We start from the raw sequence: 26,858 nt of genomic DNA, 5'->3' as shown, positions 1-26,858 counted from the left end.
GTGGTAATTTCTGTGGCTATTGCTCCATCCTAGTCTCCTTGCTGAGGCTCCATAGGGGTTAACAGAGACAAGCATTCTTGCTGCAAGGAATCCCAGTGTCCACGAGGGGAGGAAAGGTGTGTGTGTGTGTGTGTGTGTGTGTGTGTCTGTGTGTCTGTGTGTCTGTGTGTGTGTCTGTTCATATGTGTGCAGGTGCAATTTTATGTACAATTTTATTTACATCCACAAGTATGGCCCTCCATGTAGAGAGGGTGGGCCTTGGGTGAGCCTCACAGAACGTCCACCCTGACTAGACTGCCTTGTCAGTAAACCCTAGGGATCTGCCATTCTCAAGTGTCTCCAGCACATGTTTCTTGGAGGAGGTGGCCTGGTGGGCCAGACACAAACTTCTCTTCAGGATGAAGTATGGTCTGATGAGACCTAGGCAGGTCTTCTAGCGAGGCTCCACCCATCTCTCCTGAGCTATTCAGAGCTATCCGGAGCCTAAAAGAGGCAGGCTCCAAGTGGCTAGGTGGCCCTGTCACTCAGAATTCCTCCGCACCCTTTGCCTGTTGACAGGCAAGACACTCATTCGGCGATGCCTACAGCTCTCTGAAGCAATTACTCCTATTCTCTCTATTGATGAGGCTGCTGACGTACAGAGATATGACATGGCTTTTCCAAGACACACAGTTAGCTGGCTTGGCAGACCTGGGCATCAGTCCAGAAAGCTGGGTTAGTCTCTGCACTTCATTGTTTAATTGCTGAGCCAGGCTTCCTGGGGAGCTGGACTGTGCCCGAACGTGCATGTGCATGCCTGCCTGCGTGTGGCACTGGGTCTGGAGACAGGTGAGTGGTCTGAATGACCTCTACTGGCTGGACACACGTTAAGGGCAATGGGATCCTGCCCTCTCCCTCTGAGCCATGCAATCCGTGGCTCTGCTCGTTGAGGCCCAGGTGGCTGTGTGGTCAGGAGTGGTTCCTAGACCTCTCTGTGCTCTGGTTTGTATGCGCACTCAGGGGCTGGGATAAAACCGAGTGATGCCGTTGGGAGAGGATTGGAGATCCTCAGGGAGAAAACAAGTCTCCATTCATTTTGTTCTCACTTGCCCTACATGCCTTGGCACCTTCCTGCGTGACACACGTGTTCCCTGCCTCAAAGATTTGGGACCTCTGCTCGGGCAGGCTGAGCCCCTACACCCCAGGGAGCCAGGCATGGGACAGAGCCTATCACTCAGCACCAAGCGCCCCCAGCTCTGCCTGCGCTTGCTGCTCCATCCATCACCTTTAATTTTATTTGAGCAGGAAATAGGTCCTGGTGGTGCCCGTTTATGAGCGAACACGGTTTTATTGCTTTCTCCATGAAGATAACGGCCTCTGCACAGGCCCCCTGCCAGCCACCTTCCCTCCCGTCTCACCAGGCTAATTTACTCCTCCCACCTTCCTCAACACCCAGATCACCAACCCTGGCTCCCTCTCTTGACTTGGAGACCCACAGAGGCACCCACTGGACTCACATGATGCTATCACTGTACCAGAGGGGCTCCCTAACCTCGCCCAGAGCTGTGAGGGATGAGGAAAGGGACGTCTCTGGAGCATTCTTAGCCTACGACAGGGAGCAGCTAGTAGAGAGGCCTCACAGCATGTGCTGGGGACAAGGAGATGACAGGTGGGGCCTTGTCTCAGCAAGGGCGGGGGTGTCTCTAGAAAACATGCCCAGTGGGGCATATGAAAGGAATATAATGGACAGAGCTCAGCACCCCTAAAGGCTTGAGAAGAAGAAGGCAGTAGGCTTGGGGCCAGAGGTGCCCAAGATGGCTGGAGTTAGGCTAAAGAGGCCAAGAAGGGGCAACGTTGTAGCTGGAGCCCCAGACTCCAGCAGGGTAGAGGTGAGAGAGTGATGCCCGGGTTCTTTCCCATCCTAGTGTCCTGTGCCGGTGTCGCCTGTTGACCAAACCCAGTAATGGAAGGGGCAAGAATTGTGTGATGCCACATAGAAGGAGTGAGCCTTCTGGGGTTCAGAGCAAGATGGAGGGGCGGGTGACCTCACATAGAACCAAATTCAAACCAATGGCCGTGGCTGAGCTAAGTCCTCGTCAGCAGCTAGGAATATGTTTGTGTGACATATGCAGGGGAGCTGCATGGAGCTGGAGAGGGGAGGGGTCAACTTTATGGTCCAAGCAGAGGCAGGTGGGGGAAGTCAGAGACATCTTATTTCCTGGGGCGTGACATCAGGACAGGTGACACTGGGGCCAGGCAGGGAGGACGGGCATAGGCGGGGGAAGAGGCCGGTGAGTGCTTAGGGGGCACCTCGGACACAGGACCAAGACCTCAGGCCTCAGAGGTGCACAGTGTCCCAGGAAAACCTTGCAGTCTGATCCTTTTTCGTCATGGACTTGGGACTCCAGATAGTGCCGAAAGATCGGATGAGTACCAAGATAACGGCGTAGGAAGGAGGAGTCTGGTCCACAGGAGACAAGAAGATGCAGTCTGTGTGTCGGCTGTCTCCCGGCCTTATGGCAGCCCCATTTACTCTCCAGCAGGGATCCGCTGCTTTACATCATCCCAGGCTCATTAGCCGGCCCTCTCCAGGTTCCTACCTGTTTGTTAGCTTAACTCTAATTATATGGGGGCCATAAAATGCTTTTAAAATAGCCTATCACTCGCAATTCTTAGAGCCTCTGACAGGTCACCTCCCCTGCGCAATGTGGAGCCTGCCTGGGAGCTTTTAGAGAGGGCTGGGGTTACCAAGGGGAGACAGGAGTTCTCGCCTCCTAAAGCTGGGGGAGGTAGTGAGGCCCCCACTGGGACTGTGTGTGTGCCAGACAGTTCCTAAACATTCTCAGAATGGCTTCCATTTTATAGGTGAGGGACGCTGAGAGCCGGGGAAGTGATGTAGCCGGGGAAGTGAGGTAACATCCCGCCTCCTCCCCCCACCCAAGTGCCATGGCTGATCTAGAGTGGCACCAGGATTCACACTTGAGTCTGGACTTTATAACCCAGCTTCTTCCTGATGCTCCAAGCTTCTCAGTGCCCCCACCCGGATCTGGCCCCCTCATTGCTACCCTACTCCGCCCTGTCACATACGGGGAGAGGTGCCAGGCTCTCTGAGCCTCTGCATCTCCATCTGTGAAATGGGGCCCCTCTGGCCCTTGCCAGCATCTCTGTTGCCAGGGTGCAGGAGCTAGCAGCTCTCCACAGCGTTGAGTGCCCGCCATTCACGTGGAAGGGCGGCTGTTAGCTTGATTACAGACGCCGTGGCAGCTTCCGGGAGGCGAAGTGTTTAATTGGGGGTTTTATTTCCAGCACCAGGGTCTGACTTAATGAAATATCCCTGGGCCTCCTGGCATGCGGCCGCCTGGTTGCCCTCCTTCTATTGACTAGACCAAGCCAAGCCTATGCTGTGATTGGCCAGCTCCTCACAGGCCAGATAAAGCCGAACTGATAAGCAGGGCTTTGCCCAGACCACCCACCTCCAGCCAAGAAGGGCATTTGGGGACCATGGGCTCAGCCAGGACCCAGATGTGGCTTTTAATATTTGATGTTAATGAGGGCTAACTGACAGATTAACTTGCTGCCTGGGCTTCGCTGGGACACAGTGATCTCTTGACTCTAAGCCAGGAAGGCACACATCCTTGCACACACCGCCTCCCCATCCCCAAGCTGGCCCCAAGCAGAGCCCAGAGCTATGCAGGCTGTCTAGGGGCCACGTGGTCTGTGTGGGAATCCAAACCCAGGGGAAGAACAGGGGAAAATGGCACCTGGCCACAATTGACTCTTGGCACAACTCTGACTGCTAATGTTTAGATCCTAGAGGCAGAGAGCTGAGAGTTTGAATCCTGTCTATTTTAGAAGGAGCTAGAATCCTGCTTCCTATCTGCATGATCCTGAGCTTCATGGCTTCTCAGAGGCTCGGTATTTTCATCTGTAAAATGGGGTTAACCATGTCTCCTTGGTGAGGCTGCTATGATGTTCTTAGGGGCAGGCATACAGTAGGTGTTCAAAACTTGATTCTGTGGGTAAATAGTCCTCAGAGACCACAGGTGCAATGCATGTAGGAAAGAAGCCTCCAATAGTACAGTGCCTCCAGTGTGTGCTGTGCATGTAGGGTACGGCACCTATTGTATGCATGGTGCATGTCCTGTGTCTCCTGTGTGCACAATGTACATAGGGTATGGTGCTTCCTGTGTGCCTGGTGCATGTAGAGTACGGTGCCTACTGTGTGCATGGTGCAGGTAGGGTATGGTGCCTACTGTGTGCCTGGTGCATGTCTTTTGTCTCCTATGTGTACAGTGTGTGCAGGGTACAGTTCTTTCTGTGTGCCAGGTGCATGTAGAGTATGGTGCCTACTGTGTGCATGATGCATGTCCTGTGTCTCCTGTGTGTACAGTGTATGTAGGGTACAGTGCTTCCTGTGTTCCCAGTGCATGTAGGATATAGTGCCTACTGTGTGCCAATGAGTGTAGGTTATGGTGTCTACTATATGCATGGTGCATGTAGGGTACAGTGCCTACTATGTGCATGGTACATATAAGGCATAATGCCTACTGTGTGCACAGTGCTTGTAGGTTATGGTACCTACTGTGTGTGTGCTGGGGTTTGTGCCAGATCTGGGAAGAGTCCACTGCTGCGTTTTCTCTCTTCTTCTCGTTCCCAAGCTCCCTCCCTCCCTCCCTCCCCACTTCCTCCCACACAGACAGCCTATGGAGCAGGCTGATACCAGTGTCATTCCCACAAAATTGGCTCAGGTCCCCATCACCATTCTTGGGGTGCATCTACAGCCCAAAGACAGGTGTGCTATCTACCAGGAGCCTGGACTCCCAGAAAGAACTTTAAGTTTCCATACACCAGATAACAGAGGCCCAAAGGTAGCCCTTCAAGATGCTAAAATGAGGCCATGTGCTGGCCCTCCACTGTACCCAGCCATTCTTAAACTCCTTAGATATGTTCCTGTGCTCAGCTCATTCCTCGCTGCTGGACGTGCTGCCATCAGACTCTTAGGGGTTTGTTAGAGTCTCCAAAAATGCAGGTTCCAGGCCAAGGGGCGTGCAAAAAGCTGGGCGTGGTGGGGTGTGCCTGCACAGGGGCGGGGCTGGCCAGTCAGCTAGTCTAGCCCAGTCAGGGAGCTCCAGGTTCAGTGAAAGATCCTGTCCAAAATATAAGGTGGTTGTTGGGGAGACACCTGACATCCACCATCAACTTCTGGCCTCCATGCACATATGTTCACATGTATGTGTCCCAGAGACATGCATGCATGTATACAACACACAGAGACAGATATATACACACAGAGACAGACAGACAGACACACAGACATACACACCCACAGACACACACACACACACACACATAGACACATAGACAGACACACACACACATAGACACATAGACAGACACACACACACAGGCACACAGAGACAGGCACACAAACACAGACACACACACTCAGACAGACAGACAGACACACACACACACACACACACACGAGGCTCTTCTAACAGTCATAGTGGTATTACAAAGCTGGTTTACTTTGACACCTTCTCTCACCTCACATGGGACTCACCCCCTGCCACCCCCCCACCCCCAACCCCCGCTTCAGGGCCTATTCATGAAGGGAAGAGAGAAAGAAGAGGTAAGATGTGAAGGCTGCCCGCACTGGGCTGGGTGGCAGGGTTGCTGCTGTTGAGAATAAGGCTTGATTGACAGGTACATGACTGCACTGGAAGAGGACTCTCACAGGACAGTAAGGCTCCCTGGCACACAACAGTGGTCTTAGCAGCTGGGAAATTGGATTTCTGTACTGAGTGGCCCCCCTGGAGGTGGGCATTCCTTGGGTATGCCACCCAAGGGTGCAGCTGCTACTCTGCTGTGTACATATATTAATTAATTCTTACTGACACCCCTCTAACACTGACCAGCCGTGGCCACCAAGGGCTCCTGATGACTTCTATATTCTCCCTGTGCCTTTCTGCCCACAGTGCCTGCCACCCACAGCCCACCGCCACAGGCTCTTCAAGTCGTTTGGTCTTTAAAATATTTGTATTACATTAATTTGCTCCTTTAGGGGAGGCACGTGCGATAGCACTCACGTGGAGGTCAGAGGGCAGCTTATAGATGTTGGTTCTTTTCTTCTTATCACAGGGTCCCAGAGACTGAACTCGGGACACCAGGCTTCGTAGCAGACAACTCTACCTCCTGGTCCATCTCACTGATTTGAGTTTAGTCTGTAGAATTTAAATCTTCGACGGCCAGGCCCTGACTTTGGCTGCCTTCCTCACTGTCCTGTGTTAATTCCCATTACTCTAACCACTTTGTCCTCCAACCCCCCACCCCTGCTCCTTGGCCCTGGTGAAAGATTTAAGTTCTCCCATAGGGAGGCAATGGAGGAGGCATTTCCTAGATACAGTGAACACTCTGCCGGTCTCATGTGGAGTCTGGGGCCAGAAATCACTCTTCTCCCTCATCTCCTAGACAGTAGGGCATGCTGGGCACTGCTCCAGCATGCCGATCTTCAAGTGGATGCGAAGAACACAGGTGACAGCACACACCCAGCCCTGTGGAGACGGTGTTGGGTCCCTGTGGATTTCCCTTGGCACTGTTCTTTTCTGGGAGCTGCATGAGCCGCCTTCGTGCAGAGAATCAGACCTCTCAAAGAGCAGTTTCTTTCTTGAGCGTAGGGGTTACTTGCAGGAGCAAGCTTTGTTTCCTTATTTGAAGCGGAAATTTCTAAGAGCAACAGCTAAGACTCTGTTCCTTTTAGAGGTCTTTGAAAGGAAGTCTGAATCTCCACAGACTGGGCCTCCCTGGGCAGGCCATGCCTCCTCAGGTTAGGGTTCCGTAGGTAGGTTGCTTTACTTCCATTCTCAGGAGTTTGGTACCAGCTTTGGTCTTAAAGCTGTCTATCCCCCAAAGAATGCGGGAGGGCAAAAGACTGAGTCAGGAAGATCAGAAACCCCTGAGGGTGACTGATTGGCAGGGCCCCTTCTGCTCAGCACCAGACCTTGTCAATAGTATGGTTCCAGGCTGGGTAATAGGACATGGCTCCTATTTGTCTCGCCTAAAAGCTGGGGATTCACTCAACTGTGTCTTTGGGTGGCTAGGAGGAGCAGCTGGGGGTGGCTGGGTGACTCTTGAGAACCTTGGGGACCTCTTGTCATGTACTGGACCATTATGGGGTGTCTGTGTGTGTGCGTGTGTGTGTGCGTGTGTGTGCATGTATGTGCGTGTATGTGCGTGTGTGTGTATGTGTGTGTGTGTGTGCGTGTGTGTGTGTGTGTGTGTGTGTGTGTGTGTGTGTGTGTGTGTATGTCCTGTTACTAACTCAGAAGAGTCAGCTCTAATGGAGCAGGGTGTTCCCAGGAGAGGAAGGGATAAGGGCAACACTGGGTGGGCTGCTCATTGCTAGGCTGAGCCTCAGCCACCATGTGTCCCTGCTCAGTGCTTCAGGGCCACGTGTACCGGTTCTGCACAGCGGAGGGCCTCTGGCTACATAAGGACAACTCCAGCCTGCCGTGGAGGGACCTGTCGGAGTGCGAAGAGTCCAAGCGAGGGGAGAGAGTGAGTTGGAGGGTTCTGAGCCGCGGGAAAGGGGCAGCTAGGTCTCTGCTTCATGGGAGCAGAGGCCCTAGGCTTTGGGTGGGGCTGGCTGTTGTCACATCATCTGTCACGCCCCGATGCCCCCCCCCCCATGCTTCTGGTGACTCTGACCATCTGCTCTCTGGCCAAAGGTGATGTGTGCTCACCTCGGACGAGGTCGTAAATGTGCCTGGACCACTTCCAAAGTCATTTTCCTTCTTGAGTCTGGAATTCCAAGTGGGGCCCCCCCCAGGTCACTTCAGTCCTCGGACCCTGGAATGAAGGATATGGGAGAAGGAGGCCACCGGATGGGCACACATCCTCATGTCCCTCTGTGTACACAGAACTCCCCCGAGGAACAGCTCCTGTCGCTGTACATTATCTACACCGTGGGGTACGCGCTTTCCTTCTCCGCCTTGGTCATCGCCTCAGCCATCCTTGTTGGCTTCAGGTAAGATGGCAGGGCTCAAGACTGGGAGGGAAGGGCACTGTCGTATGCCCAGTTCCCCTGTGGAGGAACTTTCTAAATCTTTCTGGAAAACACGAGGTTGAAAATGTAGGTTGCAACAGTGCGTGTTCAGTCTAATTTCCACTATGTAACTGTGCGTGTCTGCTCCAAATTACACACACACACTCACATATGCACATGCACGCACACACACGTGCACATGCACATGCAAACGCACACACACACACACACATGCACACATGCAAGCACACATATGAAATGTAACAGTGGATGGTAAGATGATGGGAAATTCCAACAAGTCTCATCCATCAAGCAGATAATAATCAGTGACTATTGACTTGGGAAGCATCAATGGCTATGGATTCTGCCATTTTGGGCCTTGTTAACCCCAGAGGAAAGTTCTTTCTTGGGTCTAACCTAGCTGATGAGGGGCTGGGAAGCAACTTCCTTAATCTCTCTGGGATAAGCGTGGGGAACTGAGTTTAACGTCAGGAGAATTATGAGGGCAGAAACCTCAGTATATCGGTCATCAAGAATCAGAGAGGTGGGACTGGAGAGATGGCTCTGTGGTGAAGAGCATGTCCTGCTCTTACAGAGGACCCTGGCTCAATTCCCAGCACCGCCTGTGATTCCGGCTCTAGGGATCCAACGCACCCTCTTTTGCTCTCTATGGGACCTGAACTCATATGCTCATACATACCACATACACACTACATACACGTAGCTAAAAAATAATAAAAAATATTTAACGAAAACAGGGGATGTAGTTTCCCTCCTCTTGTCTCTGAAGCCCCCGGTGAATACTGAGCGTTTAGTCTCTGGTGGTTGGAGTAAGAATGAGCCCTATAGACTCATGTGTTTGAATGCTTGGCCCATAAGGAGTAGCACTGTTAGGCGGTGTGGCCTTGTTGGAGGAAGTTTGAGGTTATATATGCTCAAATTATATATATATATATATGTGTGTGTGTGTGTGTGTGTGTGTTGTGTATGTGTGCGTGTATGTATATGTATGTATGTATGTGCATGTGTATGTGTGTGTGTATATATGTTTATGTATATATACATGAATGTATGAGGTTATATGTAGGTATGTGTGTGGTAGAGACACAGTATTTTTTTGCTGCCTGTAGATCTCTCAGCTTCTCTAGCTCCATGTCTGCCTGCACACTGCCATGCGTCCCACCATGGTGATAGTGGACTAAACAATCTCAAACTGTGAGCCAGCCCCGGTTAAATGTTTTCCTTCATAAGAGTTGCCTTGGTCATGGTGTCTCTTCACGGCAGTAGACCACTGAGACACAGCCAGTGTTCAGTAAGCGCATTCATTGGATGATTGTTGTGTCAGCTGCTTTTATGTACCCGAGAGATATATAGGCAAGGGCAGGCTCATTGTGGAAGGGTTTGTTTTAGCTCATGATTTTGGAGGCTTCAGCCTTGGGCCTCTTGATCCTCATGGGATCGGGTAGAAAATTATGGCCATGAGAGTGTGAGTCACAGGGAGCTGTTCATGTCCTGGTGGACAGGAAGCAGGCTAAGTATATCCTTCAGAGATACCCCCTCCTGACTTACTTCCTCCAATTAGGCTCTACCCGCTAAGCGATCATCACTTCTGAAATACTGCCACCATCCAAATCTACACATCCCATAGATATTTCGTATTCAAGTCATCAGAATTGCCGACAATAATAACCACCTGCCTGGTTTGAGGGTCTTGTTAGCTGCTGTTAGGTTGCTTGCCTGGTGGCCACTGCTAGTTTGTACTCAAGAACCAATGAAGAAGGTACCCTGTGCTCCCTCCCCACCCACGTTTAATATTTTCAGAATTAAGCACTGCTACTCTATAAAGCTTGTAAAAGACATTCTTATGATTCTAATTTGCTTATCTTTCACCCCTAGAGAGATGAAGTGGGGTGTGGTTTTTCTTTTTTTTTTTTTTTTTCATATTTTAGTCTATGGATTGCTTGTTCATTGCTTTTTTTTTTTTTTTTTTTTAATTAGTTTATTTGGCTTTTCTGGCTTGTCTTAGGGATTCATTATCTGGATATTAGCCTGAGACATACTTACTCTGTGTTTATTTTATTATTCCATGGTGCCTTTTATACCCAGGAGTTGTGCATTTACATGAAGCGAAATTGGTCAACTATCAAGCTTTATTGATGAGTAAAATACATCAATAATAACTATTGATTAGCAAAAGTTAATCTCGTAAATTGATACTTATTTTTGTCACTGAAGACGAGATTTCTTTTTGCTCTCCTGCAGACACGCTTTTCTTCTCCTATGGTTACAAAGCCGCTCACATCCGTTCCCTCGAGAAGCCACAGAGTCTTGCTCTGCCCTTTGGTTCTTTAGTCCACCTGGAACTAAGTTTATGTCAATAAGGTGAAAAACAGGGATTTCACACACACACACACACACACACACACACACACACACACACAGGCACACATATTCATGCACATATACACACACTTGTGCACACACACGCAGGCACACATATGCATGCACATACACACTCACTTGCACACATGCCCACTCATGCATACACATTTATACACACTCACATACACACCACTGTACTGTCTCTTTGCCAATAGCCTTGGTTTTTGACACAAGGATCCCTGGAATTTGGTTTTTGTTGTTTGCATCTTTCTCTCTTGGTCTGTTCATCTATCCTATTGCCAAACCACAGCGCCTTGTCTCCCTCCTGAAGATTTATTAGAAATTTAAGGTCTCGGGCCAGCAAGTTGGTTCAGCTAGTGAAGGTTCCTGCTGCCAAGCCCGCTGCCCTGAGTTTGATCCCTGGAATCCACAGTGAAAGGAAAGAACTGACTCCTCCAAATTCATTCCCACATCTCTGGCCACCACACAAGTGTTCATGCATGTGTGGGCTCAAACATATACATATATACTATATATTCATAAAATAAATTAATGTAATAATGTGGTTTTTTTTTTCCCAAGATGGGTTTTCTCTGTGTAGCCTTGGCTGTCCCGGACTTTCTTTATAGACCAGGCTGGCTAAGAACTCACAGAGATCCATTTGCCTCTGCCTATCCGAGTGGGATTATAGGTGTGCACCACCATGCCCAGCTGTAATAATGCTTTTTTTTTAAAGGGGAAGTAAAAATAAATCATGGCTCTCTGGCAATGGATATAGCCTGGGGAGGTAAACACACACACTATGCAGTGTGAGAACCCGAGTTTGCATGCCCAGAACCCACGGGAAGCCAGATGTGGTCAGTGGCATGTGTTTGTGACCTGGTGCTCCTGCAGGCACAGAAGGCAGAGACAGGAATACCCAAGCTCAGGGGCCGGCCAGCCTGCTGTGGGGAGTGGAGAACGAGAGTGTCTCAAACAAGGTGGGAAGGGAGGATCAGCACCTGAGGTTATCTTCTGACCTTGGCACGTGCACTCACACTCACACACATGAACATGCACACATATGCACAGGCATCATACTTACATTCACACAGAGGAATGCTAACTCTCTCACAACAAAGACTCCTGTGTCTTGATTGCTTTTCGTGTGTTGATTGTTTTGAGACAGAGTCTCATGGAATCTAGGCTAGCTTTGAACTTGCTATGGAGCTGAGGCTGGCTTAGAACTCCTGGTCACCCTGCTTCAGCCTTCCATGTGCTGGGATTATAGGAAAGCGCCTCTTGGCCACTTACACTGTTCCTGACCTTTAGCTATGCTTTGTAAATTTTTTAAGTACCATGAAAAAAGTTGTCATTTTATTACAGCTGCTTTGAATCCATTACTTAACACGGGACAGTGACAGTGGCATTTCTGGTCATAAGTACAGTGTGACTATGTATTTCCCACTCATTTAAAGACGTCTCTAGTAATTTTCAGCCAACGTTGCCCGTAATGATCTTACCCACTCTCTTGTTAGAGATAGTTTTGGGAAATCAGATAGAATCTTATGAATGAGTCTTCAATTTCCTTTTATTGCGCATTGCTAGAATGTGTCGGGGAAGCTGTTGCTGGACTCTTTAGTTGCTATAGTTCATCTGTGCATTGTTCTGGGGGTCTCACTGAAGACACCCTCTCTAAGCCGTAAGCAGCTCTGGTTCACCTCTACCATGGCCCTGTTGCGGTGGTCAGATCTGTAGAATAGCCATTAGAAGCACGGCTGCTGAATTTAAAGGAAATAGCTGCCAAGTTTCTCCATTAAGGGCTCAGAGAGGCCGAGGCAGGCGGATCGCTGTGAGTTCGAGGCCAGCCTGGTCTACAAAAGGAGTCCAGGACAGCCAAGGCTACACAGAGAGACCCTGTCTCAAAAAACCTAAACAGAGAAACCCTGTCTCAGGAAAGAAAGAATGATTTTGGCTTTTGTTGGGAGATGGCCTTTATCAAATGAAGTGCCCTTAGATTTTCTGTGTGTGTGTCTGTGTAAGTATGTATGTGCATGCTCTGCACATAGATTGTATACCAAGCATGCAGAAGCCAGAAAAAAATATTGTATGTCCCGTTCTGTCATTCTGATCTTATTTGCTTGAGCTAGGGTGGCAGCCAGCAAACTCTAGCAATCTCCTGGTCTCTATGCCCTACCCCTACCCCAGCACTGAGGTGTGCACACTTGCTGGGGATCTGAACTGAGGCCCTCACACTTGTACCACACTCTTCCCCACTGAGTCATCCCCTCAGCCCTGCTACATGTTTTTTGTTTTTGTTTTCATTTTTGTTTTTTACTGGAAAGTCTACTGACACTCTACTCAATTCCTTCTGAATTTCCACCATGTGCCTCAGACCCACTCTGCAGTCCAGAAACGTCCTGGCCTAAAGAATCAAAACTCCTATTGGGAAGACTGATCCTGACACATAATTGCTTTGGTTACACATAACTGTATGAAAGAAGGCATCACAGCCAAGGGGAAAGTATGGGCTGGGAGCGGGCGGTGACTGCCCGGTTGAGGGCCTCTTACACAGGCAAGGCATCGGGGATTTTCAAGGCTATGAAGAAGAAGGGCATTCTCAGAGGAAGGAAGATGTGAAGATGCGAATATAATCCAGAGATGGGCACATGCCTGATGTGTTTGTGGGCTGGCCAGAGAGCCGGTGCTGGCCAGAGGGCCCGGTGCTGGCCGCCTTGCCAGGGAAGGGCCCTGTTTTCTCCCTTAGACACTTGCACTGCACCCGGAACTACATCCACCTGAACCTGTTTGCATCCTTCATCCTCCGTGCACTGTCCGTCTTCATCAAGGATGCTGCCCTCAAGTGGATGTACAGCACGGCTGCCCAGCAGCACCAGTGGGATGGGCTCCTCTCCTACCAGGTGTGTCCCAGGGAGCCTGGGAAGGGGAGGGCGTTGGTGAAGGAGTCCACTGCATAAGCCTGGGATGGGTAAAAGCAAGAGTGGCTCAGACTTAGCCTTGGGGAGCCCCTGTATAATGGGACAGGCCGTCCCTAGGGGATGAGGGGTGTCCCTATGTTATGGGAGTCTACCATGGGAAACTCCTAGTCTTACGGGAGAGGCACTACACCATGGGGAGCCCCTAGTGTGATGAGAGAAACATTCCAATTTGGCGAGTTCCTAGTCTGGTGGGAGAAGTCAGTTCATTATGGGAAACCCCTAGTCTGATGTGAGAGGTAGCCTACCTACGCTGGGAGGCGTAGTGTGAGGAAAGTCTGATAAAAGAGACATTCATTCCACCATGGGGAGTCCCTAGTGTGATGGACGGGGCTGTTCAACACATGGAGCCCCTAGTCTGACGGAGGAGGCAGTCTACCTGGGACAGGTAAGAGACTCCGCCATGGCAGGTTCAGTCTGACACACGGAGTTCTTTGCATACAGACCTGCGTTTGAATCCCAGCTCTACCACATACTAGTTAATGCACAAACCGAGACCCTTCACACAACTTCTCCAGGGCTCAGGTCTCCTCCCAGCATGAGGGCAATAGCAGGTGCTTTCTTCAGCGAACCAAAGCAGAGAGAGTTCCCAGCAGTAGCCCCGGCCGAATGAAAGCTCCGTCATCCCGCGTTAAGTTAACCATGGCAGGACAGTGGCCAGGCCAGGCCAGTGAGGAGTGGCAGGAGGGACAGGAGGGGCGGGAGGCAGGGCTGCTCGTCCCACGGGTCTCTTCTTTGCCCCTAGGACTCTCTAGGATGCCGCCTGGTGTTCCTGCTCATGCAGTACTGTGTGGCGGCCAACTACTACTGGCTGCTGGTGGAGGGTGTGTACCTGTACACGCTGCTGGCCTTCTCAGTGTTCTCGGAGCAGCGCCTCTTCATGCTGTACCTGAGTGTAGGCTGGGGTAAGGCCAACCGTCGTTCACCTCACCACCTCCATGGGGGACCTACAGCAAGGGTGGAAGACCCTACCCTACCTTTTTTTTTTTTTTTTTTTAAATAAATCTCCTTTCTTAGTAGATGCTTCTACTCTCATATGGCCACGCATCAGCCCTATGCCCCCACTGCCAACCCTTAGCCTTGCCATCACACCACTAGAAGTCAAGACACTGTCTTCAAGTACCTTTTCTGCTGAAATCCTATGGGAGAGTGTTTTATACCCAGTGCAGGGCAACCTGAGGTCCAGTGGGAGACATTACATCCTGGGCCTCACGGCAGACAAGGGGTAGGCAAGTGAACAGGGCACGGGCTAAGATAGGATGCTGTTGTGCTGGTGAAGGGAAGGGCTCAGGAGAGAGCCAAGCTGGGAGGAGCGACCAGCCAATGAAAGGGGTGGACTGCGGACTTGCATGGAGCCCAGCTGGAAATGTTCTAGCCAAAAAAGTCTACTGAGTACCATTGTCCCTTTTTTTTTTGCTGGAACATTTCTGGTTGTGTTTCCACCTCTCGCCACATGGGAGTCTCCTGGAGGGCGCCGTAGGGGGTGGGGGTGTTGCAGTTCGGTTGGAATGGGGTTGGGCAGGTTGGAATCCTTCGGTAGCAGGGATACAGATGGGGACAGTCCCTCCTAGAGGGAGCACTGGATACCTCTACTTGGGACAGATCAGAGGACAGACCTGTGCTCAGTTCTCCTTGAGCTGCCCTTGAGCTTTCTTCCTTGTGCCATACTTCAATCCCTGGAGCTATTCCGGTCCCTCCAGCCTTAGCTTTCCAGAGACGTCTCAGCTTAGTCACGAGGACTGTGTTTTCTCATCCTGGTCCTGCTGCAGTCCTTCCAAAATGCTGCTTGATGCTGAGAGCATCCTCCTCATGCAAGGCTCCAGAACGTTGCCTCAGGCCCTCTCTGCCTGCTCTCTGGCCCTCTCAGCCTCTCCGCACTCTCCTTGCACCCTGCTTATTTCTTCTGGGGCTGCTAAGCCACCTCAGTGCCGAGGAACTCTAATGGGGTTTAGTGTGGCCCAAGTATTAAGGTCTCTAAGACCCGGAGAGCAACAGAGCAGGCACTGGGTCACAAGAGGCTCCTAGCTTCCTGGCTCTGGGCCTTGTTACCTCTTTGCCAAACGCCAGTCTTGGCATCTGCTTTCCCCTCGATCCCCTGTTGGTTCTGCTGAGCAGGATTAGGTCTTTATACAGATAAAAATGAGCACAGAAATCCCTGATGGTCCTTTTTCTCCCTCCTCCTCCAAGACCCAGCCCGTCCTACTAGATCTTTCCTTCCTTCCTAGGCCTCTCCATCCTGCCAGGCAGTCCCTTTGAGCATACTGATGCTCCCTAAGGGGGTGCAGGGACAGACCATTAAGGAGAACTCAGGAAAGGACTTCCTTTGTGTGTGGGACGGATAGTGTCTGTCCATTTCTGGGAAATAACATCAGCGCTGTTTGTATCTGTCGCCATAGCAACCCAAGGGTAGGGCCAATCAAAGGGGTGTGTGCAGAAAAGAAGGGAGCGGTAGGGGTCAGTGGAGACATATGGTGTTCCGGAAGTCTCCAAGAAGGAGACGGGAGAAGGGTGACAGGTCTATCTTGCCTAGCCTACCTCAGGGCTCATCTTGGGGACATCTTCCCCAGTCAGAACACCTTTTCTTGAGGAACTGAGGTGGAGGAAAGAAGGAGTCAGAGAGAAAAGAAAGAGTCATAGAGACCTACAGGCTCTATAGCCCTGTCAGGAAGTCTAGCCCAAGTAAGGATGCTGGGGAGCAACTTGTGACTTCCTGTGCAGCTGAACCAGAAGACCGATGCGACTGTGGGAATGCCCTGAAAGGTATACAACCTGTGCTGTCATCCGTGAGCAACTGCCCATCCTCTGAAGGGAGCTACGCCATAGTGGGAAGACATGACTTCCCAGGACCTGACCTTCTTCCCCTAGCTTGTCCTAGCGTCTTAGAGCCTGCAAGGAGTATCTCACCTCGGCAGGTGGTAGGGCTGTGCTCCTGTTTCGTTACAAGGACTTTGTTCACCAGGTGTTAAGGAATGAACAAAGCTCGTCGGAGCCGGCTGGTGACACGAGCACGCTCTCTCATACTGGAGTGCAGTCTCAGAGAGAAAGAACCACAGCTGATGGAGGACACACATTGGAAGTTCCTGTACAATGTGTGGCCCAAGAAATTGCATGTTCTTGTCTAGAGGGGGGGGCGGTCCCTTCACTCACTGATAATATTTATTCTCTCCTATTGGGCATATTCTATGGGACAGAGTGTGTGATATGCCCCAGGCCCCTCCTAGGCCACCCATTATTTTGTTCAGTCCAATGAAAGCCTGTTTATATGTTATATGTTATATATGGTTATATGTTAGAATGGCTGATCTGTGTGAAAATAAACAGGGTAGGGAGAGAGAGAGAGATAGCTCACTCGATGGAGCTGCTTACTGCACTGTTATAAAGACTGGAGTTCGATTCCCTAGAACTCACACAAAGAAGTGATGACACAGGCTTGTAATTCCAGTGCTAGGGAGACAGAAACAGACAGATGCTCAAGACTACTGGCCAACCAGTTCAACCTAACAGGTAAACGTCAGGTTCCTAGTGAGAGACCCTGACTCAAAAAGCAAATAGACAGAGCCTTAGGAATGATGCCTGAGGTTGTCCTCTGGCTATCACATGCTTGAGTATGTAGACTTTTACACACACACACCCTTGAATATAGACAGGGACACACACACACACACACACACACACACACACACACACAATGAATGTAATAAAACGTTTAAACAATAGTAATAGTAAAAGAAGTAAATGGACCAGCAGGGGAGATCTGATGAACGCTGGCCAGGTGTACACTGTTGGGTCCCCCTCCCCTCTCTGAATCATGGGCCAGTGCAGAGATCCAGACACACAAGTTGCTCGACACCTATGACTGTGTGAGCACCAGTGACTAAGGACACTGATAGTGGCAGTTGGAAAGGTCACAAAGTAATTCAGCCTGGGGAGTATACACTTGGGAGAGATGTCCTAAATCCACATATGCACGTGCATGGACCCTACCCACACACATGAAACCTGTGTCCACACACCTTCATATGTACCCTCTGTCCTACTTCATACATGTGCATGACCAACTTGAGAAAGGCATAGGTAGGAGGCAAGCAATGAGAACACTGATGCAGAAGCCACTGAGGGTGGCTGGAATGAGTGTCAGGGTTGCAGCCCCAGATCTGCTCCTACCTGTGTTCTTTCCTTCTGGTTTACCTCATCTGCCATAAAAGGATGAACAGCGTGCCTGCCAGTTAACCATCACAGACTGAGCTCTGGGGATGAGTAAGGCTCCTGGCTCTACCCTGTAGACCTTAGACACCAGCTGGACCATGAGTCCATTGCTGTTTAATAATGACCTCTGACCCTTGCCACTTATAGTATCAAACTACTGCCCCACAGTTCCCCTGCTCAAAAGGCTTGAGTTCAACATGGCTGCCCATCCCTGACGCGGAATCTCCAGCTGGCTTTGTCTGTCTGTCTGTTTGTCAGAGCTGCTGTCATCCAGGGTCTGATTGGGGGAAATCTATGTCCAAGCTCACAGGGCTGTAGGCAGGAGTCAGATAGAACTCTTGACATGACAACGCCCTTCCCCCAACTAGATGGAGAGAAACCACAAGTCTATAATCTTAGCATTTAGGAAGTAGATGGAAGATTAGGAGTTTGACCTTATAGAAAGTTTTAGGCAAGTTTGGACTACTTGAGACCTTGTCTCAACAACAACAACAACAGGAATACCAAGAACTAGTAATTGCTAGGGGCAATCTAAATGGCTCTCTATAAGTTGTGTTAGTCAGCTGTGCATTGCCATAACAAAACACCTGCAACATGGTTATCATAAAGAGAAAATGTTTGGAAATAAGATCACTGTTCTGCAGGTTTAAGTCAAAGATTAGGCAGATCCATAGCTTTGGCCCTCTTGTGGGGCTGCCATATTGCAGTGGTGGGGTGCATAGAGAGTAGTAAATAGCCCACCTCATTTGAGGAAGCAAAAATGAGAGACCTGACAGGCTAGGGTCCCAAAAGTCTCCTTTGGGAAGGACTGCCCAACAGACCCTGTCTTCTCAAGACTCCCCCACCTACTAGCAACACACTGATGCTTACCGAGATCCTAAGCATTCACTGGGAAGTCTTACTGCTGCCTTGTTGATTGTGTAGGCTTCTGTGCAGCTGGGATAGGAGTATGTCTCTTTTCTAGGCATCTGACAAGTGCATGGGGGAGGGAGCATGTATCTGAGGGGTCTTCTGTCCCCTCAAGGAGTGGCCTGAGCTGGACATATGGGCTGGAGAAAGGGAGGACGGAGCATCATAGAGATTCCCTGGTCCCTTCCTTGTCAAGCATGTCCTCCTCATCATGTGTACTAATCCTGTGCTACTCAATTGTCTAACAGCCAAGACTCTGGAGGCAAATCGTGATAGTGGGCCTGGCACACGGGAGGGGCTGGACCATGAAGAACTCTGTAAGGATGAACGTGGCGCATGAGTGTAGACCCTGCACCTTCATCCTCCCAAGCACCCGGACCAGCCTGTTTTAGGGCCAAGAAGGGGGTGTGAGGGGTCTGGGGTGTGGAGAAGACCTGGCCACTGTGTCAGCAGCTCTGTCCTGCCAGCTCTTCTCTCTTGTCTTTCCCTCCCTCTTCTAGGTGTCCCTCTGCTGTTTGTAATCCCCTGGGGCGTTGTCAAATACCTCTATGAGGATGAGGGGTGAGTGTCCTGCTGCAGGGGAGTGATGTGCTGGGGTCTTGTCCCTGGGGTTCTTGAACCCTGCTGGGGGAGAACTCTGGGGTCAGCAGGAGTTTAGCATATGAATTTAGTCCCTAATCTCCTCTTCCCGAACTTGCCTAGCCTGGTATGGTGATCAACACCGCTGGCTTTTGTAGTCCATGGTGTCTTCTTGGTGGCTTTTTATGGGCATTGGAGTGAATCGCCTGTTGTTTTGTGTGTAATTCTGGGTGTGCATGTCACTGTTTGCAGAGGTCTGTGAAGATGGGGGAGGGGCATGGGCAACTCTGTGTGTGACCGCGTGTTGAGGACTTGGGGATGGGGTATAGGATGTACTTGCAGGGCTCTTCATGGGTCTGTGGCTGAGTGTAGCCCTTTGCTTGGCCTTGTACACTTGTGGCTTTGTCTTGCACTAGCCACCAGGGTCTCTGTGAGTCTAGCTGGAGGGCTTGTATACCTCTCTCCTCCTCCCCAGCTGCTGGACCAGGAACTCCAACATGAACTACTGGCTCATCATCCGGCTGCCCATTCTCTTTGCTATTGGGGTGAGAGACAGGATTGGGGGGGGAGGGTGGAAGCTGGTGGGCCCGAGCTGGGTGGGACCAGGCTAATGACCTGGAAAAGAATGAAAGGTCCCAGCCTCCTGTCCCTGTCCTCTGCAGGTCAACTTTCTCATTTTCATCCGGGTCATCTGCATCGTGGTATCCAAACTGAAGGCTAATCTCATGTGCAAGACTGACATCAAATGCAGGTGCTTAACCAAGCTGGCTGCAGGGGTGTCCTCAGCCTTCCCTTCCATCAGAGAGAGAATCTTGGGGGACTCTGTTTGGAGCCCCATGTAGTGCTCTTTTCCAATCCAAGCCTGGTTTGCAACCCCTAAGCTTTCCCTTCATCTTGAAGTCTTGACCTCTGACCTCTACCCCCATCCCTCACATCCAGACAGCCTAGCCTGTCCAGGGTATTTTGAAAGAGTAGTCTGGACACAAGCCCAGAATGACACAAGCGGTCTCACCCTCTCTCCAGACTTGCCAAGTCCACTTTGACACTCATCCCCCTTCTGGGGACACATGAAGTCATCTTTGCCTTTGTGATGGACGAGCATGCCCGAGGAACCCTACGCTTCATCAAGCTGTTCACAGAGCTCTCCTTCACTTCCTTCCAGGTGACTCAGTGCTGGGGCCACTTGCCTGGGATATCCCGAAGGGAGGGAGGGGTGGTACCAGCCTGCATCATACAGATGGATAGGCTGGGGCCTGGGAGAACAATCCTGCCCCCTACTCCAGGTCACAAGGTTGGAGCAAAGCCAGAGTTGGTATCCCCAGGTAATTGGGCATATATGGCAATCTTCTCTGTAAGTCCACAGGACAAGAAACCTTTCCCAGATGTGGACCTGGGCATCTGGGCATCTAGAGAAAGGCACCGCCATCCACTAGCATCCCGCCAGATAGTTTATACAGACAATTCTTTCAGTCTACCCAGGACTCACAGTTGAGAGATTGCCCCTGCTTGACATAACTGGAAACCGAGACCTGGAGATGTTAAAACAAGATCTGCATATAGGGTGTTGTGTGACTTTTCCTAGGGGCACATGAATATACATCTATTCACCCCACAGAGAGTACTGACAGCCAACCAAAGAGATGATTCCACTGAAGTCTAGTTAGTGAACCAATGAGCTTATTGGGGTTGGTTACAGGAGCACAGGTGACTCAGAGCCAGCTGCATTATCGAAAATGTGCGGTGACTCACAAAAGTTGCATACCTGAAGCTCCTTGCACAATTTGCAGGCAGCTCCGTGGAGGGGTGTCTCCTCTTCCCCCAGCAACCGCTGACTGCTCATGTAATCCTATGGAGGGACCTGTACCTTTCTGAACTTCCTGAGTCTTAAACGTTCCGTGACCTTCCTGGGTCTTATGCGTTTCCTCCCCCTTCAAGGAAGGAATATCTTAGGTCAGAAGAACTAGCCGTACAACGTAGAGGTCACAAAGGCTCAGAGGAAGGAACTCGTCCTCTTCACTAGCATTAGATGATGCGACATGGGTGAAAAATATAAGAAACCATTGCTGGAGAGGATGGCTCAGTGGTTAAGAGCTGTTGTAGCAGAGGACCTGAGTTCAACTCCCATCACCCACATGGTGGCTCACAACTACCTGTAACTCCAGTGCTAGAAAATCTGGCTTCTGTAGGCACCAGGTGTGTTGTGCACAGACATACATGGAGACAAAGTGTGTGCGCACGCACGCACACACACACACACACACACACACACACACACACGCGCGCGCGCGCGCGCGCGCGCTCACACTCATACAATTTGCTTTGCATAATTAAAAACAAAAACACTCTCGAGTATTCCAAAACCTGCCTGGGCTGTCTGATTTGAGAAGAGGGACCCAGGGGATGGTCGCCCAGTTGCCTCCTTTGGGCTCCCTTCCTGCTAACGTGCCTCTTGTTTCCAGGGCCTGATGGTGGCTATCTTATACTGCTTTGTCAACAATGAGGTAAGGTCTGAGGAGGGATGAGTGTTGGGGGCCCTTCTGGGACTGCTGCCATTGGTTGCTATGGGGCTATGCCGTGGGGTCTCTCTGCAGTCTTTCTCGTTGAAACACCTCCAGTCCCTTCACCATGGCTGAAAATCGAGGTGACATATTCTGTTCTGTGCCTCCCCCTCAAAACACCACCTACACTCTCTTCCTCCCCCTCCCCCCCCCACCCCGACCACACACAAATGAAAAAAAGAGCTTAGGATGACCCAGCCTCACGTTAAAGGGTTAATGTTGACTATTTCAAGCAGGGGTGTCCAACCTTTTGACCTGGCCATATGTCATTGTCATCCACAAATGTTCCGGGCCACATCCGTCGCTATCCTAATATGCATGCGTCCATTAGGTTACAGCTTGGGCACACCTGATTTATTGCAGTGATACAACACACATGTGCCCAAGCCACTCTTGTGGCCTCTGCCCACAAGAGCTGTTCTCCAGACCCGGGGTTACCATGGCAATGCCAGGTACTTGTGACCTGAGAAGATGGCTCTAACATCCATCGGTCTCATGTGGTTGTCAAGGCCTGCACCAGCTGCTGGTTGGTGGGGCGTGGGACTAGGGGAGGGGAGGGCCGCCGGTGGATTTACTGTGGCTCGTGTCGGAGGGCCAACGTGAAGTAGCTCAGGAGCCCTGAGTGCTCATCCTGCTCTGCACCGCCAAGCTGTGTGACTTCAGGCTAGCCGCCTTGTCGTCTTTTCCTCTTCTACCCAGAGGTCAGTTGAGGTGAGAAACCTTTACCAAACCCTAAGCCCAGTCAGGGAGGGCGCTTAGGATATGATGCTGGGCTTCAGTGTAGAAAGAGTTAACATTAGATGGAACAGATGCCACGCAGGATCATTCATTCATTCATTCATTCACTCATTCAGCCGATTATTCATTCATCCGATCATTCATTCATTGGGATATTAACAGCGTGTATGTGCCATAGACCATAGGTGAAGGTCAGAAGACAACTTGGGGGAATTGATTCTCTCCCTCTTCCGTGTAGGCGCTGGTGATCCAACTCAGGTCCACAGGCTTGGTGGCAAATGCCTTTACCCACTGAGCCATCTCACCAGCCCCAGGGTCATTCTTTGTTTTGTTTCTCTCACTGATCACTGCGAGGACATTGTGTCAGAGGCCCATGCATTGAGTGGCCGTTCATTTGACTCACTGAAGGAACCTGCAGCGAGTGCCTGCTGTGTGCCGAGCGCTGTCTTGGGAGCCTGGGTACTCAGGGGAGGCAGGTGTAGTCATGCCTTCAAGTGCTCTCTGCTAAGTGGGGAGGAGACATGGCCAGAGACCAGCTAAAGCTGTGACAGGCAGGAAGCCAGTGGTTTGGTGCCAGGCACTGGAGTCAGACCTGGGCTCTCATCCTGGCTGAGCCCTGGGAAACATTTATGTGTCTTCTGCTTCCTCATCTTTCCTTGAGTAATGACGGCTGGTCCCCGGGTATTTACTAAGACGGTGTTTCTTTTTGGATGTGAGTGTGTATACACTTGTGTGCACACACATGTGGAGGCCAGGCACTTGTGCCAAGTGTCTTCCTCAAATACTCTTCACCTTGTTTTGAGACAGTGATTCTTGCTAACATCTGGAGTTCATCAATGAGTTAGATCTCTGGGCGTCCAGCTGGTCCCCCACCCCCAACACAAACATATACCCCTCTAGTGCTAGACTCATACATCTGAGCCAGCACAGTGGCACACACCTTTAATCCCGGCACTTGGGAAGCAGAGGCAGGCGGATCATTGTGAGTTCGAGGCCAACCTGGTCTACAAACTACACAGAGAAGCCCTGTCTTGGTAAAACATAAATGTTTTACCCGCATGCATGTCTGGGCACCACCACATGCATTCCTGGAGCCGATGGAGGCCAGTGGAAGGCATTAGATCCCCTGGAAATGGAGTTATAGATGGTCAATGGCCATGAGCCACGTGTGGTTGCTGGGAATTGAACCTGGGTCCTCTGGAAGAGCAGCCAGTATGCAGGTCCTCATGTTTCTGAAGCAGGTAATTCATTGACTGGACCATCCCCCGCAGCCAGTGGTTCTTAAGAACAACCATGATGACTGGGGCCTGCCATGGGGGCTCAGAAAAAGTGCCAAGGAAGGCAGGATCAAGAGAAACCATGTGCTCTAAGCCCTGTTGGTTTGGCTGGGCCTCAGTGTACTAGTTTTCTTTCCCCTCCTCCAAGTAGAAGACTGAGAGAGTTGCTTTCCTGCAGCTGTGCAGAAGGGAGCCATCTTTGAGCTCAGGGGCTGTATCCCAGCTGTGTGCACTACACAAGCCCGCCCGGCAGGACAGCCATAAGTAATGCCTGCTCCATGACCCTCTCTCGCCCTCTAGGCCTGGGCTCCATGATGCCCAGACAGGCAGGTGCTGGGTAATCTTAGCTCTACCCGGCACAGAAGTTCTTGTAAGGGATGTCTTGTGGCCACACAGGGCGTCTGTCTGGGCTTAAGGCTTGGTGGATGACATGGGAAGGGTGCAGGAGGAATGTTCGCCTAGGGGCAGGGAGAGGTATTGGCAAGGAGCACATTGCACATAGCCAGCTGCTGGCTTCTGGCCCTCCTGAGGGCTTGGGTCTGAAAGGAACACAGTCCAGACAGTTCTAGATTGGGAAGGCCGGTGGCAAGGATGGAAGAGCAGACAAGGAGATTACCTCTGCAGAAGAGTGCTCCAGCCCTCAGGATGTGCTGAGCAGCTTGTAACAGGCCTCTCTGGAACCCCAGTCACAGGGCCGTGATGGAGCCACAGCCCAGAGGGTTCAGAGGGCCCTGTGTTCTGTGTAACTGTCTGCCCCAGCAGTCTGACTTCCAGCACATTCCCTGCTGAGGAGTCTCTTCCCCTTGGGAAGGCTGAGCTCAGCACAACGAGGAAGCAGGTTGGCTGAGCTCACCTGGGCGGACTGTCCAGCCAAGCTCTCTTCAGTATTTCTGAACGGGATGGGTTCAAAGCTGGGCACGGAAGTCCTGGGTCTTGTCTCATCCTCCTTGCTTTCTTCACCCCTTCTCTGGCCTGGGGTGCTCAAGGACTGAGTGAAAACCTGAAGGGAAACTGGGCTTGTAATTCCTCGCATTCAATGGGCTGAGTTAGTAGGGTGAAGGGTTCGAAACCAGCCTGGGCTATATAAGTGAGATGTATTCTTTCAGAAAGAAACGAACAACACCAAACCCAGACCCAAATAAAAACAAAGCAAAAGCTCCTGAGGGAATTTAGACTGCCAAGGGCATCACTAGAGCTAGGCATGGGTGTGCCTTCCCCGTTCAGTTGTCAAAGCCACACTGTGAGAGCACTTTATAAAGTGAGACTCCATCTTCTCCAGTTCTCTCTCTCTCTCTCTCTCTCTCTCTCTCTCTCTCTCTCTCTCTCTCTCTCTCTCTCTCTCCTCTCTCCCTCCCTCTCTCTCTCTCTCTCTCTCTCTCTCCCTCTCCCTCCCTCTCTCTCTCTCTCTCTCTCCCAGCCTCTCTCCCTCACTCTCATTCTCTTCCGTTAAATAATACTGTGATGGATTGTAAAAGGTACTTAGCTGAATCACTGAATTTAGAGATGGGTAGGGCCAATTAGGTCATCAAGCCCATCTCTCTCCAGAGGAGAGGCAAAAAATAGGAGACAACAATAAACAATTTTATTGGGATATTAATTTAGGCGCCTGAAGACCTTGGCTTGTGTCTCTTAATATAATCCAGTGGATTTTTTCCCTTCTCTGCTAATGTAATAACAGGGCCATTTTGTGGGCAGTTGGTTTGCATGATGGCTTTTGCTTCCCTCTCTCTCTCTTTTTTTTTTTTTTTCTTCTTCCCTACGGAAGGTCCAGATGGAGTTTCGGAAGAGCTGGGAACGCTGGAGGTTGGAGCATCTGAGCATCCAGAGTGACAACAGCATGAAGCCCCTCAAGTGTCCCACCAGCAGTGTGAGCAGTGGGGCCACAGTGGGTAGCAGTGTGTATGCAGCCACCTACCAGACTTCCTGCAGCTAAGCCTCCGTGCCACCCTTCCTGTGGTCCTTGATGCTGGCTGGGTGGCCATCCCAGGTGGGAGACCCTCCCAGGGACAGACAGGGAAGGGGAGGGACACAGGCACACCACACACGCCCCTTGCTTTCCTTCTCCAAACCCATCAGACAGGCAAGTGGGCAGCGCCTCCCTGGGACCATCGGCATATGTTCTCCATGGACAGCCTGCTAATTTAATCACCATGGCAGGAAGAGAGGGACAAACGATTGCTGCTAAAATGAAAATGAGGAGGACTTCTTCCTGTTAAAGCCACAGGCCCTTGAGGTTCCCTCAGACAGAACAGCAAATCAACCCCAGGCTCACACTCAAGGGCAATTGCTGATTAGTGGAACTGGGACTTGTGAGATGCAGTTCCACAAGAGACCCTGCCATTCGTCCCTCAGCCAGCACGAAGTGCAGCACGGTGCGGCCAGTCTGTGCTTTGTGCATGGCTGGGGTTGCCACCTGCACCAGCCTTCCTCATGAAAAGAGAAGGTTTCTCTGTGCTGCTGGCGTTCTTTCGTCTGCCCATTCACCTCACCATCCTGTCTTTGCCGGGACAACAAGTGGCTGTGAGTGGTGTTGAGGATAAGCATTGAGGCAATGCCCAGGGGTCGCCTTTGATGGTGTCCACTTCTCACCCCGCCTTTTAAGCTGCTTTGTTCTCAGCTTCTGCTGTGTCCGTGATACTAGGGCAAGTACCGCAGTGAGGAGCCCAGATGTGGTGTGTGACCCCTCAGTTCTGTTGTAAAGATGCTCAGATACCCTCTAGGGTTCATCTAGAGGCATTGAAGAATGTCCTCCTTGGGGTGCTGATGACGTGAATCTAGAGGGACAAGGGATCAATTGCCACCCCCACCCCCCCCACTTCATCTGTGACTAGATTCTATATCTTATATGAGAATTGGGGCACGTCCTCTGACTTCAGAAGAGACTCTTCCATTGAAACCAACTGTTCCTGGTATTGCCATGGTGGCTGGCCCCCCCCCCCCACCTTGGCAATCCTCCCACTTTGAGCATATATATATATATATATATATATATATATATATATATATATATATATATATTTCCTTTATTGCCATGGCTGCTGTGTGTATTCAAACATCTAATTCTGATTTCTCCCAACCAGTGGAAGAGCTAGATCATGGCTGTTGTTATGTTTGAGGGAAGTGGGGGAAGTGATTGATTTGATTCCCTCCCCTCCCCAACCCACCCCTCCACACACTGTTGTTGGTAAGTAATGTCTGTCCCACCTCCAGG

General features: G+C 50.8%; 1 protein-coding gene across 1 annotated transcript in view; it reads left to right on the top strand.

The window, feature by feature from the left end:
- The window catches only part of Glp1r (glucagon like peptide 1 receptor), a 35,586-nt gene extending 9,581 nt beyond the window's left edge, over positions 1-26,005 (top strand). The window contains exons 4-13 of the mRNA XM_051152623.1: positions 7,418-7,536; positions 7,899-8,005; positions 13,152-13,305; positions 14,126-14,285; positions 18,996-19,056; positions 19,550-19,619; positions 19,737-19,825; positions 20,098-20,236; positions 21,534-21,575; positions 25,413-26,005. Coding sequence (XP_051008580.1) covers positions 7,418-7,536; positions 7,899-8,005; positions 13,152-13,305; positions 14,126-14,285; positions 18,996-19,056; positions 19,550-19,619; positions 19,737-19,825; positions 20,098-20,236; positions 21,534-21,575; positions 25,413-25,580 — 1,109 coding nt within the window. The 3' untranslated portion in view covers positions 25,581-26,005. The remainder of the gene's footprint in view (positions 1-7,417; positions 7,537-7,898; positions 8,006-13,151; positions 13,306-14,125; positions 14,286-18,995; positions 19,057-19,549; positions 19,620-19,736; positions 19,826-20,097; positions 20,237-21,533; positions 21,576-25,412) is intronic.
- The last annotated feature ends 853 nt before the right edge of the window (positions 26,006-26,858 follow it).

Source organism: Acomys russatus, chromosome 11 (assembly GCF_903995435.1).
Source record: "Acomys russatus chromosome 11, mAcoRus1.1, whole genome shotgun sequence".
NCBI classification, from domain to species: domain Eukaryota; kingdom Metazoa; phylum Chordata; class Mammalia; order Rodentia; family Muridae; genus Acomys; species Acomys russatus.
Note: the sequence above shows the minus strand (reverse complement) of the source record. Positions and strands in the feature narration are given on the sequence as shown.